At 50.4% G+C, this 12059-nt stretch overlaps 2 protein-coding genes across 2 annotated transcripts; both read left to right on the top strand.

The window, feature by feature from the left end:
• The first annotated feature begins 1254 nt into the window (after positions 1–1254).
• Positions 1255–4335, top strand: mettl2a (methyltransferase 2A, methylcytidine). The gene is made up of 9 exons (XM_068749913.1): positions 1255–1406; positions 2004–2092; positions 2213–2487; positions 2977–3026; positions 3107–3167; positions 3262–3401; positions 3505–3611; positions 3839–3904; positions 3995–4335. Exons 1-9 carry the CDS (start codon positions 1255–1257, stop codon positions 4162–4164), a joined length of 1110 nt encoding a protein of 369 aa, XP_068606014.1. The 3' UTR covers positions 4165–4335.
• Positions 4336–6606: 2271 nt separating this feature from the next.
• Positions 6607–11926, top strand: tlk2 (tousled-like kinase 2). The gene is made up of 20 exons (XM_068750381.1): positions 6607–6687; positions 7991–8068; positions 8162–8222; positions 8312–8355; positions 8512–8610; positions 8795–8896; positions 9025–9117; positions 9215–9325; positions 9418–9554; positions 9660–9812; positions 9891–9957; positions 10023–10120; positions 10191–10272; positions 10484–10575; positions 10659–10748; positions 10830–10999; positions 11084–11222; positions 11336–11447; positions 11559–11666; positions 11753–11926. The coding sequence occupies exons 1-20, from the start codon at positions 6607–6609 to the stop codon at positions 11924–11926; spliced, it is 2091 nt and encodes a 696-aa protein (XP_068606482.1).
• Positions 11927–12059: the final 133 nt, after the last annotated feature.

Raw genomic sequence — 12059 nt, 5'->3', positions numbered from 1 at the left:
CACTTGACTCCCTGCTGGAAGATCCTGGGTTCAAAACCAAGGCGTGCAGCATTTGGGTTTTTTACAAGAATTTGAGGTTTGTTGTTTGCTCCTCTGCAGCTGTATTGGATCAGCTGATTGATCCAGTCGTTCTTCGCCTCTGCACTTCATGATAGTGCTGGAGAGAGACTGAGTTTGGGTGTGAGAGGCATTGCGTGTGTGACACTCGATTCATGTCACTGTGTGTAGTTGTGATGGTGAGATGAAGCCTAAACTACAGCCCGCCTCCACGTTCGGCCCCTAAATGTTTAGGCACCCCTGCCATCGTCACACTTTTCCTACAAACTGGCCCCGGCCCTCCATCAGAGAAGGGAAAAGTGATGTGGCCCTCACAGGAAAAAGTTTGGGGACCCCTGTTCTATATGGTTAAGCGTCCGCAGCACGTGGAGATACACGATACCTGAATTCAACAACTGTTTTGTGGTGCATGAAGTTTGTTTGTTTGTGTTTCAGCAGTGTAGTATTTACATGAAACAGAGGTTTTTATGTTTGAATTTATTCTTGATAAATTTACGTGGCAAATGGTAGTAAAATGTAAATATTGAAAATAATTAAACAAAGCAGATGGATATACTCCCAGCATTCATGACAACATTATGTCGTCTACAGCAGGTGAGCAGGAGAGGTTTGTAATTCAATAAATAACAAAGAATATAAGATTGTTTTATTTCTGACAATCCTGAAACACTTTATTTAAAGATTCTATTGTAAGAAAAACAGATTCATAGCAGAGATAATGGCAATATGTCTCCCCCTAGTGACTAAATATGAACAGTCGCTGCCGCTCAACGGAAGAGAAGCTGTTAAAAAGTTTAAAAAGTTTTAAACTGCGAAAGCGCACATAGTTCGATAGGAAAGGCGTCTGATGACGTCACATACATCTCTCCACATCTGGACAAGAAGCATGTATACTTCACGTGCTCGGAATAAAAATCGATAATAAGGCTTACAAAAAGACATGCGACGTGTTCTTCGGCAAGCCAGATAAAGAAATAGTAAATATTAAGATTCTGTAAAAACTAAATAATATAATAGCCACTCGCCCAGCTTTTAGATGCGTTACAGTGACGAATAAGATGCGCTACACCTGTTATATCAAACAAGAAACGACGTGCAAATGTCTATTTATGTTATTAATTATTATTATTCCTAATAAAACCTTTCCTGAATGCACCTGAATGCAGCACTGCCCTCTTCCGGCGCGTCACAAGAAACATGGCGGCGCCCCATGTCGGGGCCGGAGTGACGGGAGGCGGCGGTGAAAATGAACGGATTCCGCTAGATTCCGCCACCGGGCACGGGAAGAGACCTCAGTTCGGGACCCGGTTCCTCACGGACCCACGGCAGGTCTTCCAGCACAACGCGTGGTTGGTATTCCACGCACCGTCAGCGGCACACAAGACGCGTTGGCTGGGAAGCATCAGTCCACGACCGGGCTCAGTTAGATCTGGACGGATGAGCTGATTCGAACCACTGAAAAATCTATGAATAAGTAACAATTAATAGTCACGTATTGATCGTTTTTCAGCATTGATAGAGAGATTAATCAATTAAAAATGTTATTTTCACCCAATGCTAATGATTTACCGTGAAATGCTATGTATTAGCAGACAATAACAATGTCTCGATATTGTAGGGGTATTTAAAAATCAAAGTATTTAATTAAGTGTTTTCTTCTGTTTTCTGAATTCTGAAATTCCAAATTTGAGTATTATAGTTTGTTGGTTTTCAATTAGACAAAATCATTTATTAGTAGTAACAGTAGTTACTCTATACCTGATGATATTGTTTACATTTTTGAAATCTCTATTCTGTAATTTTACCATGGGCAACATGCTTGGAGTTCTTTTTCTTGATTTGTTTTTGTTAGTAGAATCTCACGAGGACATTTAACGTGGAGCATCTCAGGATTGTTGTGCCTTACTGTTCCACTTGGGATAAGACGAGGCTTCTGTCGTCAACAGGGACAACGTGGAGTGGACCGAGGAACAAGAAGCATCTGCTCAGAAGAAAGTCTTGGAGAACAGTCAGCCGTTGCCGGCAGAGAAACAAGGTTGGGCTCTTATTGTCGCGCATAAAGAGCACAACGACTTCCACTTTGGAAAAAGTGCCTCTAAATAGAAGGAATCCAATTTACATTTACTCGACTGCCTTTTTCTGTTTTTTTCTTCAGAGGAATACGACAGTCGCGCAAACGAATACTGGAACGATTTCTACGCCGTCCACGACAATCGCTTCTTCAAAGACCGTCACTGGCTCTTCACGGAATTCCCGGAGTTGGCGCCGCAGCGTCGTCCCGCCCACGAGACGGCCCATCCCCGGGCCTCCGGCGCCGACGGCCGTCGGTGGACTAATCCGGAGGGTCAGCCGGAAAGCAGGGAAGTTGCAGCTGTGCCTCACAGCAATGGTGAAATCCCTGGATCCTCTGCTACACATCGCATTCTGGAGGTGCGAGATAGTTGTAGGACGTTTCTGCTCTTCATCTCGTACCAGCTTGTGTGTGTCGCCACCGCCTGGCGAATCCAAGATGTTCCAAGCTGTTGTTCAGACGTTCTCCCCGTTTCCTGTCTCCGAGGCTGAGCCCAGCCACCGAAAGCAGGAAGTTAATCTCCATGATTTCCTTCTTTCGTTGTCCATCTCTCGACTGCGGAAGCAGCGCTGGAATGTAAAGCGTCTAGCAAAAGTCTTCGCTGTTGCGTTCCGATCTGCGGATCTTGTTCCAGCTATTTAACAGATCCTTTTAAATAAGCTGTGAATCCCCAGTATATTTATTTATGTATGTATTTATTCCAGAACAAACACTAAGCATCACCTCCGGACTGGATAACTTTTTATTATTATTATTATTTGCTCACTTAAACTCTCCACATACTCGAGCGAACCTTCGCCGCTTCGGCTACCGGCGTCAACGCCTCTGAATTCGTGTCTGTCTGGCAGGTCGGCTGCGGCGTTGGCAACACGGTTTTCCCTATACTGAAAACCAACAAGTAAGTGCAGTCGCCGCGTCGACATTCCCTGTTCCGTGATCTTCTGTCGGGATCTCTAACTCCGGTGTCGCCTCCCCCAGCGACCCGGGACTCTTTGTGTACTGCTGCGATTTCTCCAGCACCGCTGTGGACTTAGTCAAGGTGAGCTGAAGGATGGCTGTGAGCGCCATGAGCTGCATTCCTGTCTGTGATTGCGGGGCGAACGGACGAATTAATATTTTCATTCTGCCATCAGACTAATCCGGAATACGACCCAGGACGCTGCTTCGCCTTTGTCCATGACTTGAGTGATGCGGAAGCCGATTACCCGGTCCCCGACGGAAGCCTTGACGTCATAGCGCTGATCTTCGTGCTATCAGCTTTGCATCCCAACAAGTAAGAACTTCCTGCTTTGTCTTTTTCCTCTCTTCTCCGGTTTTCGATAACGGCGAGGCGGCGAATGCGGCGCGGGCCACGCTAACGCTCCGCCCTGTCTCAGGATGCAGGCGTCCGTCAGCAGGCTAGCGCGGCTGCTGAAGCCGGGAGGCGTGATGCTGCTCAGGGACTACGGACGCTACGATATGGCACAGCTGCGCTTCAAGAAAGGTGATGGTTTTTGTTGTTGTTGTCTGGCTCCATGCTTACAAATGGAACTTTTGGTCTTTCTGTGTCTGGGATTTTTGTCCTCAAAAACTTTGTATTGTTTTCCTATATTTATTTTTTTTATTTATTAATGTTTTAGATTTTTTCGAAAGGGGTGTGTTATTCTTTTTCCAAAGAACTTTTTTCCCCTCTTTCTTCGCCGATCATGAATATCTCTTCGTTTCTTTTAGGGCGGTGTCTGTCGGAAAACTTCTACGTCCGAGGTGATGGAACGAGAGTGTTTTTCTTCACTCAGGGTAATCGTACTAGGACGATAACTAAATAACTGATAATTAAAGATGATGTAATCATATCCCTGAGCTTCTATTTTTCTTTCTTTCTTTCAGATGACCTCCACGGGATGTTTAGCGAGGCAGGACTTGAGAAAGTGCAGAACGTGGTAGACAGGCGGCTACAGGTGAACAGAGGCAAACAGCTCACCATGTACAGAGTGTGGATCCAGTGCAAGTACCGAAAGGTTCTGGTCCAGACGCAGGAGAGGACAGGACCCGTCTGACTTGATTCTCCGACAGCAGTCCATGATGTTGCTGCGACTCCAGCTCCAACTGGAATGACTTTACTCTCCGTGTTGGGTTCAGTCATCTGAGAAAGGGCTAGTTACGCCTGTACGGTTCTGCTTGCTGTTTTTAATGAGCTGATATTTTGAAATAAATGGTATCATTTTTTAAGATGACTTGTTGATATTTTTGTACGTGCAAAATAATAAAAAAAATTTTTTATACGAACCTCGGGAGGGACGGAATCTTCTCCATCGCTGCCCCCCCCCTCACTCTGGAACTCTGACGTCCTCACCTTTAAGAAAACAAAAAGTGGAAACCCACCTGTTTAAGAATGCTTTTAATGTCTGATTTTACTTTTGTCCAATTTATCTTCATGTCTCTATTTGTTTTCTTTATTGCCTTGTTTTTAACTTATGCAGCTTCTGAAGAGACTTTGACTACCTGGAAAAGCACAGTACAAATCAAATGTATTATTATTATTATTAGTGTTAAAGTGTTTGTCAAATAAATCCGTCCCCACTCGATTCTTATATGAGACATTGTTTTGCTGATCAGGTTTAACAATTGTATTTAATTTTATGTATTGATAAAGGTACAGTCTGTGGCAGTTTCTGATAAGTGATCATTTTGGTAGCGATGAGGGTGGGCGCTTCTAATTTGTATTGTGTACAGAGGGATTTGTCATTGGTCCAGACGAGATTTGGGGGCAGGCGTGGACTGGGACGAAGGTGAAAATACTTGAATAATCTCACGAGAAAATTTGAGGTTTTGCTGATTATTGTTTACATTGGGGAAAAAAAGCATCCGAATCGATCTGGATTTAAGTGGAACCTCACAACTTCTGAAATAGAGTGGTTTATTCCCTTCCGCGAGGAAAGGCGTCTAGGAGCCGAACTTTGTTTTGATCGAGCTGAAAGCCAGGTCCCGAAATTCATCACATCATCATCAGTGGGGGGGGGAGAAAAGATAGGCGCAAGTAACGCTAGCCTAAAGACAGAATTCATATCTGGTGAAACTCAGAATCTCGAGAGTCGCCATTGTGTGGAGTGAGGTACGCGACACAGTCGCTGTACGGTCCTCGGAAAGAAGGATGTGATGGGAATCCCGGCCTGAAGGGGTACAGCAAGGCGGGTTAGGGATACCCGGAGTTGTCGCGGCCTCCGAGGGAATCCACCGTCGTCTACCTATAGCTACACCGCCCGTTCTCGAGTCTCGATCGTTAACAGCGACCACGCGAGGGACGCGGCTGTTGATGCGGCCTAGCCTGGGAGGCGCTGCCTAACACAGGGGTGAAACAACGGGGATAGTTTCAGGGCTAACACGGGCCCTCTGGAGGACCGACAGTTTTTCCCGAATTGCAGTAAGTATCCAGTTAGATATTTGAAAAAAAGAATATATGTAAGCAGCCATCTCGTTTCGGCCAGTGGCCGTGGCACGGGCACCTGACAACACAGCCGAGAAGATGCTTCGTTTTGACAGACGAGCTAGCGTTAGCCTGCTAGCTGCCTAACGCGAGCTATCCTGCTAGTAAAACAATTTTACGCTAATGAACAGCAACTTTGTGTGTGGTGGAACAGTGTTATGTTTAACGGATATCCGTGGGTGTGTAGATATTAACAAAAAAATGTTTTGGGCTTGTTGGGGAAAACATTTGACAAAATCGCATCAATGTTACAGGCTAATGTTAGCTTCTACATTGCTATGCTAAGTGATGTCCAACATCGCTCGTTAGCTCATTTATGCACGCTAACTCGCCGAACATTTCCTGATGTCTTTAGGTCGTTATCTTTAGCCAGCAAAACCCACTCGTGAATAATTAATGTAAAATTAGATCTAGGGCTGAACGGGATCCGTAAATTGACACGAATGCTGCAAGTTTTGACTGATTCATTCAAGGATATGCAAGCCATAGGTAGATTGAATTAGCATCAGTGTAAATTTAACGTTAACCTTTTGCACAAGCCTGGTAATTATTCTTGCACTCTCCTCTACTGGTGACTAAACTAAGCAGGCCTTCTCCGGTGACCTTTCACAACTCCAGCTCCATGCTGCTTAGGCCTTTAATGCCAGGGTGTTACCACATGATGCTATAATTCTACTAGACAATGACTCCACACATCTGGCCTACCTATACGATGCACATTTAATACCCCCTTATGGGCAATGATTTGGGCAAGATGGTACATTTTAAGTACAGTCAGTGTTTTAGCAGAGAACTCAAGTTGGGCCGATGCTTGATGAACGCATTCGATAGTGGAAAACATTATTGTCAGGCTTATTGATGACTCAGTACAGGAATTTACCACATCCATATAGCTAAAAGCAGCCATGACTCATCACAAACAACCATCGCTGTTGAAATAGTGATCTGTCACTCCCTCTTGAATATACCAGACCCCACGATGCGGCCCTTAATCTGTGCTCTTGTCTCTGCAGCCATGATGGAAGAACTGCATAGCCTGGACCCACGACGGCAGGAGCTGTTGGAGGCTCGCTTTACCGGGGTTGGCGTGGCTAAGGTTTGTGTTGAGGCAGAAGTCCGCTGTCTCGGAGCGTGGAGACTGTCTCCTGTCAAAGCGCTCCTAATCGCTGATTTCATTGATTGTCCTTTCTTCCTCTCTTTGTCTCGCTCTGCTGTTTGCCCTGCGCAGGGCAAGCTTGGCCCCTCTCCTACTCTTTGTCCGTCTCTGGAGAAGGTTGAGCTATGTCTGTGTTTTTTTGGCTGGTGTGATTATGGCATCTCTCCCTGGCTCATGATGCAGTGCTTGTATATGCAAGTCGCGACGCTTGCCAAAAGGCCACAGACGGGACAGGGGTGGCAGTGGGAGGAGGAGGAATGGCAGAGGAGGAATGTAGGAATAGTTCTCGACCAGGTGTGAGTGGAGGCAGCGTTTTAGCTTGTTTGCTGCTCGGATGAAGCTGTCTTTGTGGAAGGTGATCTTTGAGCAGTGGGCCGAGTGCCAGGCGTAGGCAGCGCCCGAGCCCGGAGCATGGCATGGCTGCTGCCGCAGAGAAAATGGCGGCGTTACGCCACAGCCGCCCCGGATGACAAGAGATGCGACGTGTGTAGGTGGAAAGTGAGAGAGATGTGTCAACGGGTGATTAAGAAAGAAATCTGGGTTGATGGTCTGAACACTCCTCAGTGTCAGAGCAGCTTTTTTCTTCTTCTTTTGACCTTGAATAACCCGGCGGCACCAGTGTTCTATAAACAGTGTAGTATTAATACAAATAAAAAGAGAGCGAATATCCTTTTGGGGACAAAGAGCTATCGGACGTCTTTTACGAGGGCCTGCTGAAATTGTTAAAAGGTGCACTTCCTTTTTGAGGAAGTTTGATCAACGCGACAAAACAGCGGTGTGGCGGCGCCGGCGGTAAAAACAAGCGTCCGCTCTTAAATCAAGCCAAGCGTCTTCCCCAGAGAGAATGTTCAGAGGATGATGATGAGCAGGAGAGAAAAATGGCTGACATTATCTAAAGGTGACAGGCAGAGGGAGGAACTACTTCCCCAGCAGCATGCCTGATGTTCAGCCATTTCAGGGACAGGGGGGGGGGGGGGGGGGTTAGCGAGAGCGCTCTAGTGTGCTCTGAATGACTAAGTGTCGCTCTCTGATTGGACGGTGTCTCCTGAATTCCGATGTGAGCCATTTTGAGTGACGGGCGTCACCGAGGGAACTGGCGTGAGTTAATGGCGGGGGCAAAAAAGAAAATTCAAACTGCTGCATCTTCTCCTCCAAACACTCTCTTCTTCTCTTTTACGAGTCTCGCGTGTTCACTCGCTTCTTGGACGTTTGTTCTATCGCGTCTCTGCTTCTTTCCCAACAGGGCTCGGGGCCGAACCAGAACGAGTCGTCCAATCAGAGCCTTTGCAGCGTGGGCTCGCTGAGCGACAAGGAGCTCGAGGTTGGTCGCCGCGGCATGTGCAACGGGATTTATTGGAGCCGCCATGTTGCTTTTATGACGCGTGTGGTGCGTTCGCGCTTTCCTTCCTCACAGACTCCCGAGAAGAAAGTGAACGACCAGCGAGTCAGAAAACGGAAAGCGGATCATTTTGAAGGTACGACCGTCCGGGCGCCGTCGTCCGCTTGTCGTGCCCCCCCCCCCAATGTTTCGCCCCTCTCTGAACGCGTTGCCTCTCTCTTCTAGGCAAAGCGGGTGCGAGGGGGCATAAAATTAGCGACTATTTTGAGGTGAGTTGCAGAACGACGCTCCTGCTGTCCCGAATGTTCCCCCAGCAGCGCTCCCCGACCTCCGGCCTCGCCGCTGGCGGCTTTTCGGGCTTTACTTCTAACCCCTTGTGTTTCGATCTTTACGCCGGGCGCCTCTCCTCTTCACGTGTCCGTCAGTTTGCGGGCGGTGGCGGTCCTGGCACCGGCCCCGCCAGGGGAATCCCACCATTGGCCCGCTCTTCCCCTCAGCACTCCCTCTCCAACCCCCCCGTCACGGTGAGCACGCTTGCTCCGCGCTGCGTCTCCTGCCTCCTTCCCGGCGTTTAGCGCACCTTTCCCCGCCGCCCGTTTCCTCCACGCTTCTGCGGCGCGTCTAGAGGAGCTCTTCTGACTGGCTCCGGGTTCGCGCTCTTGCGTGCTGGGGAGGGTTTTGACTGGGTGACCGTTTTCTGCCTCCCAGGTGCAGCAGGGAAGCCCCTCCTCCGTGGGCTCGGCCAACGCGGAGCACTCGGCGTGTTCGCTGAAGCCCGCGTCTCTGCACGTGCTCCACAAAGCCACGCAGGTACCCGGCGTGCGGACGCTCGCCGCTCGGCTGTCGTGTCAAACAATGGCGTGCTGAAGGAGTTTAAAGCGGAGACGACCTTTCCAGCATTAATCTAACGACTGTCTTGTCCTCGCTGTCCCCTTTAGTCTGACCTCACCATCGAGAAGCTAGTAGCGATGGAGAACAACAAGAACTCGGACCTGGAGAAGAAGGAGGGCCGAATAGACGATTTGCTGCGGGTACTAATGTCATTACTCTTCATCCTTGCTGCTCTGCTGTCCATTTCTTACCCACTCCCCCCCACCCCCCTGAAACCGTTTCACTTCTCCGCCCCAGGCGAACTGTGACCTCAGGAGGCAGATTGATGAGCAGCAGCGGATGCTGGAACGATACAAGGAGCGCTTGAATAAGTGCGTGACCATGTCCAAGAAGCTGCTCATAGAGAAAGTACGTTCTTGCTGGAGGGAGTCCGATCATTGTGGGGGGGGGGGGGGGTCGGGAGAAAAAAAGCCTTGACGCTTTTGTCTCTCCACTCCCAGTCCAAACAGGAGAAGATGGCCTGCAGGGACAAAAGCATGCAGGACCGGCTACGGCTGGGACATTTCACCACCGTGAGACACGGAGCGTCTTTCACGGAGCAGTGGACGGATGGATACGCCTTCCAGAACCTCATCAAGTGAGCAACGTCGTGTTTTAGCGTAACGTTCACCGCGCGGCGACGCCGCCGTGGGTTCGGCGTCTCACGCCGGGTGTCCCCCTCTGTGTGCCGCTCGTCCCTCAGGCAACAAGAGAGGATCAACTCCCAGCGGGAGGACATCGAGAGGCAGAGGAAGCTGCTGGCCAAACGCAAGCCGCCGTCCATGGCTCAGACTCCGCCCCCAAGCCTGGAGCAAAACAAGCGCAAAAGCAAGACCAACGGAGCGGAGAGCGAAGCGTACGAGACTCTTTATCCGCGTCGGCGGCCGCTTCCCCTCCTCTGCGCGCAAACTCAGTTTGATGTTGGTCCCGGCAGGTTGTCGCAGGCGGAGTACCACGAGCAAGAGGAAATCTTCAAGCTGAGACTCGGCCATCTTAAGAAGGTAATGCTCACAGAATTCTTTTATTCTTATTTTAGTTCGTAAATGCCTTTTTGTGGGCTCCTCAGGAGGAGGCGGAGATCCAGGCGGAGCTGGAGAGGTTGGAGCGGGTCCGGAATCTGCACATCCGCGAGCTGAAAAGGATCCACAACGAGGATAATTCTCAGTACGACCCCCCCCCCTCCCCCATTGTCTCGGGCCTCCCTCCAGCCTGACCCCTTTCTCCCTCCGTGCAGATTCAAAGATCACCCGACGCTTAATGACCGCTACCTGCTGCTCCATCTCCTCGGAAGGGGAGGTTTCAGTGAAGTTTACAAGGTGAGACTCATTCCGTCCTTCCACTCGTTCGGCGAAGACGTCCTGTCCTTCGGGCGCCACGAAGAGGCGTCGGTCGCTTGCAGCCGCTCAAAAAAAAAAATAGGAGCATCTTAGAGACGTCCGGTTGCCAAACGGCAGCCGCATTTCCATTTAGCGTTAAATGTAGCGTCAAACGGTTTCTCCTGACTGAGAGGAGGCGCTTGTTTTCCAGGCGTTCGACCTGACGGAACAAAGGTACGTCGCCGTCAAAATCCACCAGCTGAACAAGAACTGGAGGGATGAGAAGAAGGAAAACTACCACAAGTGAGTGCCGAGGCATCTCTCTTCTTCTTCTTCTGTCTTTTTTTTTCCCCATTTCAAATCAGTCCTGGAAATCTTTGTTTCAGACATGCATGCAGAGAATACAGAATCCACAAAGAGCTGGACCACCCACGAATAGTTAAACTCTACGACTACTTCTCGCTTGATACCGACTCGTAAGTCGCCCCCCCCCCCCCCGTTGTTCTTGTTGCGTTTGAGCGAATCACTCGAGTTCTCCTTCCCTCGTCGTGGCTCAGGTTCTGCACCGTCCTCGAGTACTGCGAGGGCAACGACCTGGACTTCTACCTGAAGCAGCACAAGCTCATGTCGGAGAAGGAGGGGCGTTCCATCATCATGCAGATTGTCAACGCCCTCAAGTACCTGAACGAGATCCGACCGCCCATCATCCACTACGACCTGAAGCCCGGTGGGTTCTCCCCGCCCGCTCGCTCCTTCGTCGCGGTTTTGACTGGACGAAGCGGCTTACTTTTGCGCCCCCCCCCCCCCCCAGGTAACATCCTGCTGGTGAACGGCACCGCCTGCGGGGAGATCAAGATCACAGATTTCGGCCTGTCGAAGATCATGGACGACGACAGCTACAACTCCGTGGACGGGATGGAGCTGACGTCGCAGGGAGCCGGGACGTACTGGTGAGACGAAGCCGTGGGACTGTTCCCCGTCGGCGCCGCCGGTGGCCCAGATCTGTACAGCGGGGGGGGGGGGGGCACGGGTGAAGAAACACGGCTGCCCTTTTGCCCCGCAGGTACCTGCCTCCGGAGTGTTTCGTGGTTGGGAAGGAACCGCCCAAAATCTCCAACAAGGTGGACGTTTGGTCTGCGGGAGTCATTTTCTACCAGTGTCTGTACGGCCGCAAGGTAGGAGACGCCCCCCCCCCCCTTCAGATCGGACGGCGCTCTAGAGACACGCCACGGCTTCGTAGGCGTAGTTCAAAAGTTGACTGGCGCTTCTTCTTTGTCCTCCTCCAGCCCTTTGGACACAACCAGTCCCAGCAGGACATCCTGCAGGAGAACACGATCCTGAAGGCAACGGATGTGCAGTTCCCCCCGAAACCGGTAGTCACGCCCGAAGCTAAGGTAACGGTCGGCACGGCGACCTGTCTGTCCTTTAGTCGCTTTCTGATCTGTCTAAGTCTCTCCTGCCCCCCCCCCCCCCCCTCCAGGCCTTTATAAGGCGCTGTCTAGTCTACCGCAAGGAGGACCGCATCGATGTGCACCAGCTGTCCAGCGACCCCTTCCTCATGCCCCACATCCGCAAGTCCGTCGCCTCCTCGGGAACCTCGGGCACGGCCGTGGCCTCCACGTCCAGCTCCTCCAACAGCAGCGCTTCAAACTGAGGCCACGCCCCTTAGATGACTTGACTGGACCGTTTTAAAAAGGGAGTTTGGGGTTGACGTGACGATGCGCCGTGCCCCCCCCCCCCCTCCCCATCCCTGACGCACCCCCCCGCCTGGCCACGAAGAACTCAAG

This window comes from Brachionichthys hirsutus, chromosome 16, assembly GCF_040956055.1.
Source record: "Brachionichthys hirsutus isolate HB-005 chromosome 16, CSIRO-AGI_Bhir_v1, whole genome shotgun sequence".
Lineage (NCBI taxonomy): Eukaryota > Metazoa > Chordata > Actinopteri > Lophiiformes > Brachionichthyidae > Brachionichthys > Brachionichthys hirsutus.
This window is presented reverse-complemented; position numbering and strand designations above follow the sequence as displayed.

Bases quoted from the DNA above. Each gene is read 5' to 3' on its own strand.
- mettl2a (XM_068749913.1), top strand. From the start codon at position 1,255: ATGGCGGCGCCCCATGTCGGGGCCGGAGTGACGGGAGGCGGCGGTGAA. The intron at 1,407-2,003 runs GTTGGTATTCCA...TGTCGTCAACAG, and splicing joins GTCTTCCAGCACAACGCGTG to GGACAACGTGGAGTGGACCG. The intron at 2,488-2,976 runs GTGCGAGATAGT...TCTGTCTGGCAG, and splicing joins CTACACATCGCATTCTGGAG to GTCGGCTGCGGCGTTGGCAA.
- tlk2 (XM_068750381.1), top strand. From the start codon at position 6,607: ATGATGGAAGAACTGCATAGCCTGGACCCACGACGGCAGGAGCTGTTG. The intron at 11,000-11,083 runs GTGGGTTCTCCC...CCCCCCCCCCAG, and splicing joins CCACTACGACCTGAAGCCCG to GTAACATCCTGCTGGTGAAC. The intron at 11,667-11,752 runs GTAACGGTCGGC...CCCCCCCTCCAG, and splicing joins TAGTCACGCCCGAAGCTAAG to GCCTTTATAAGGCGCTGTCT.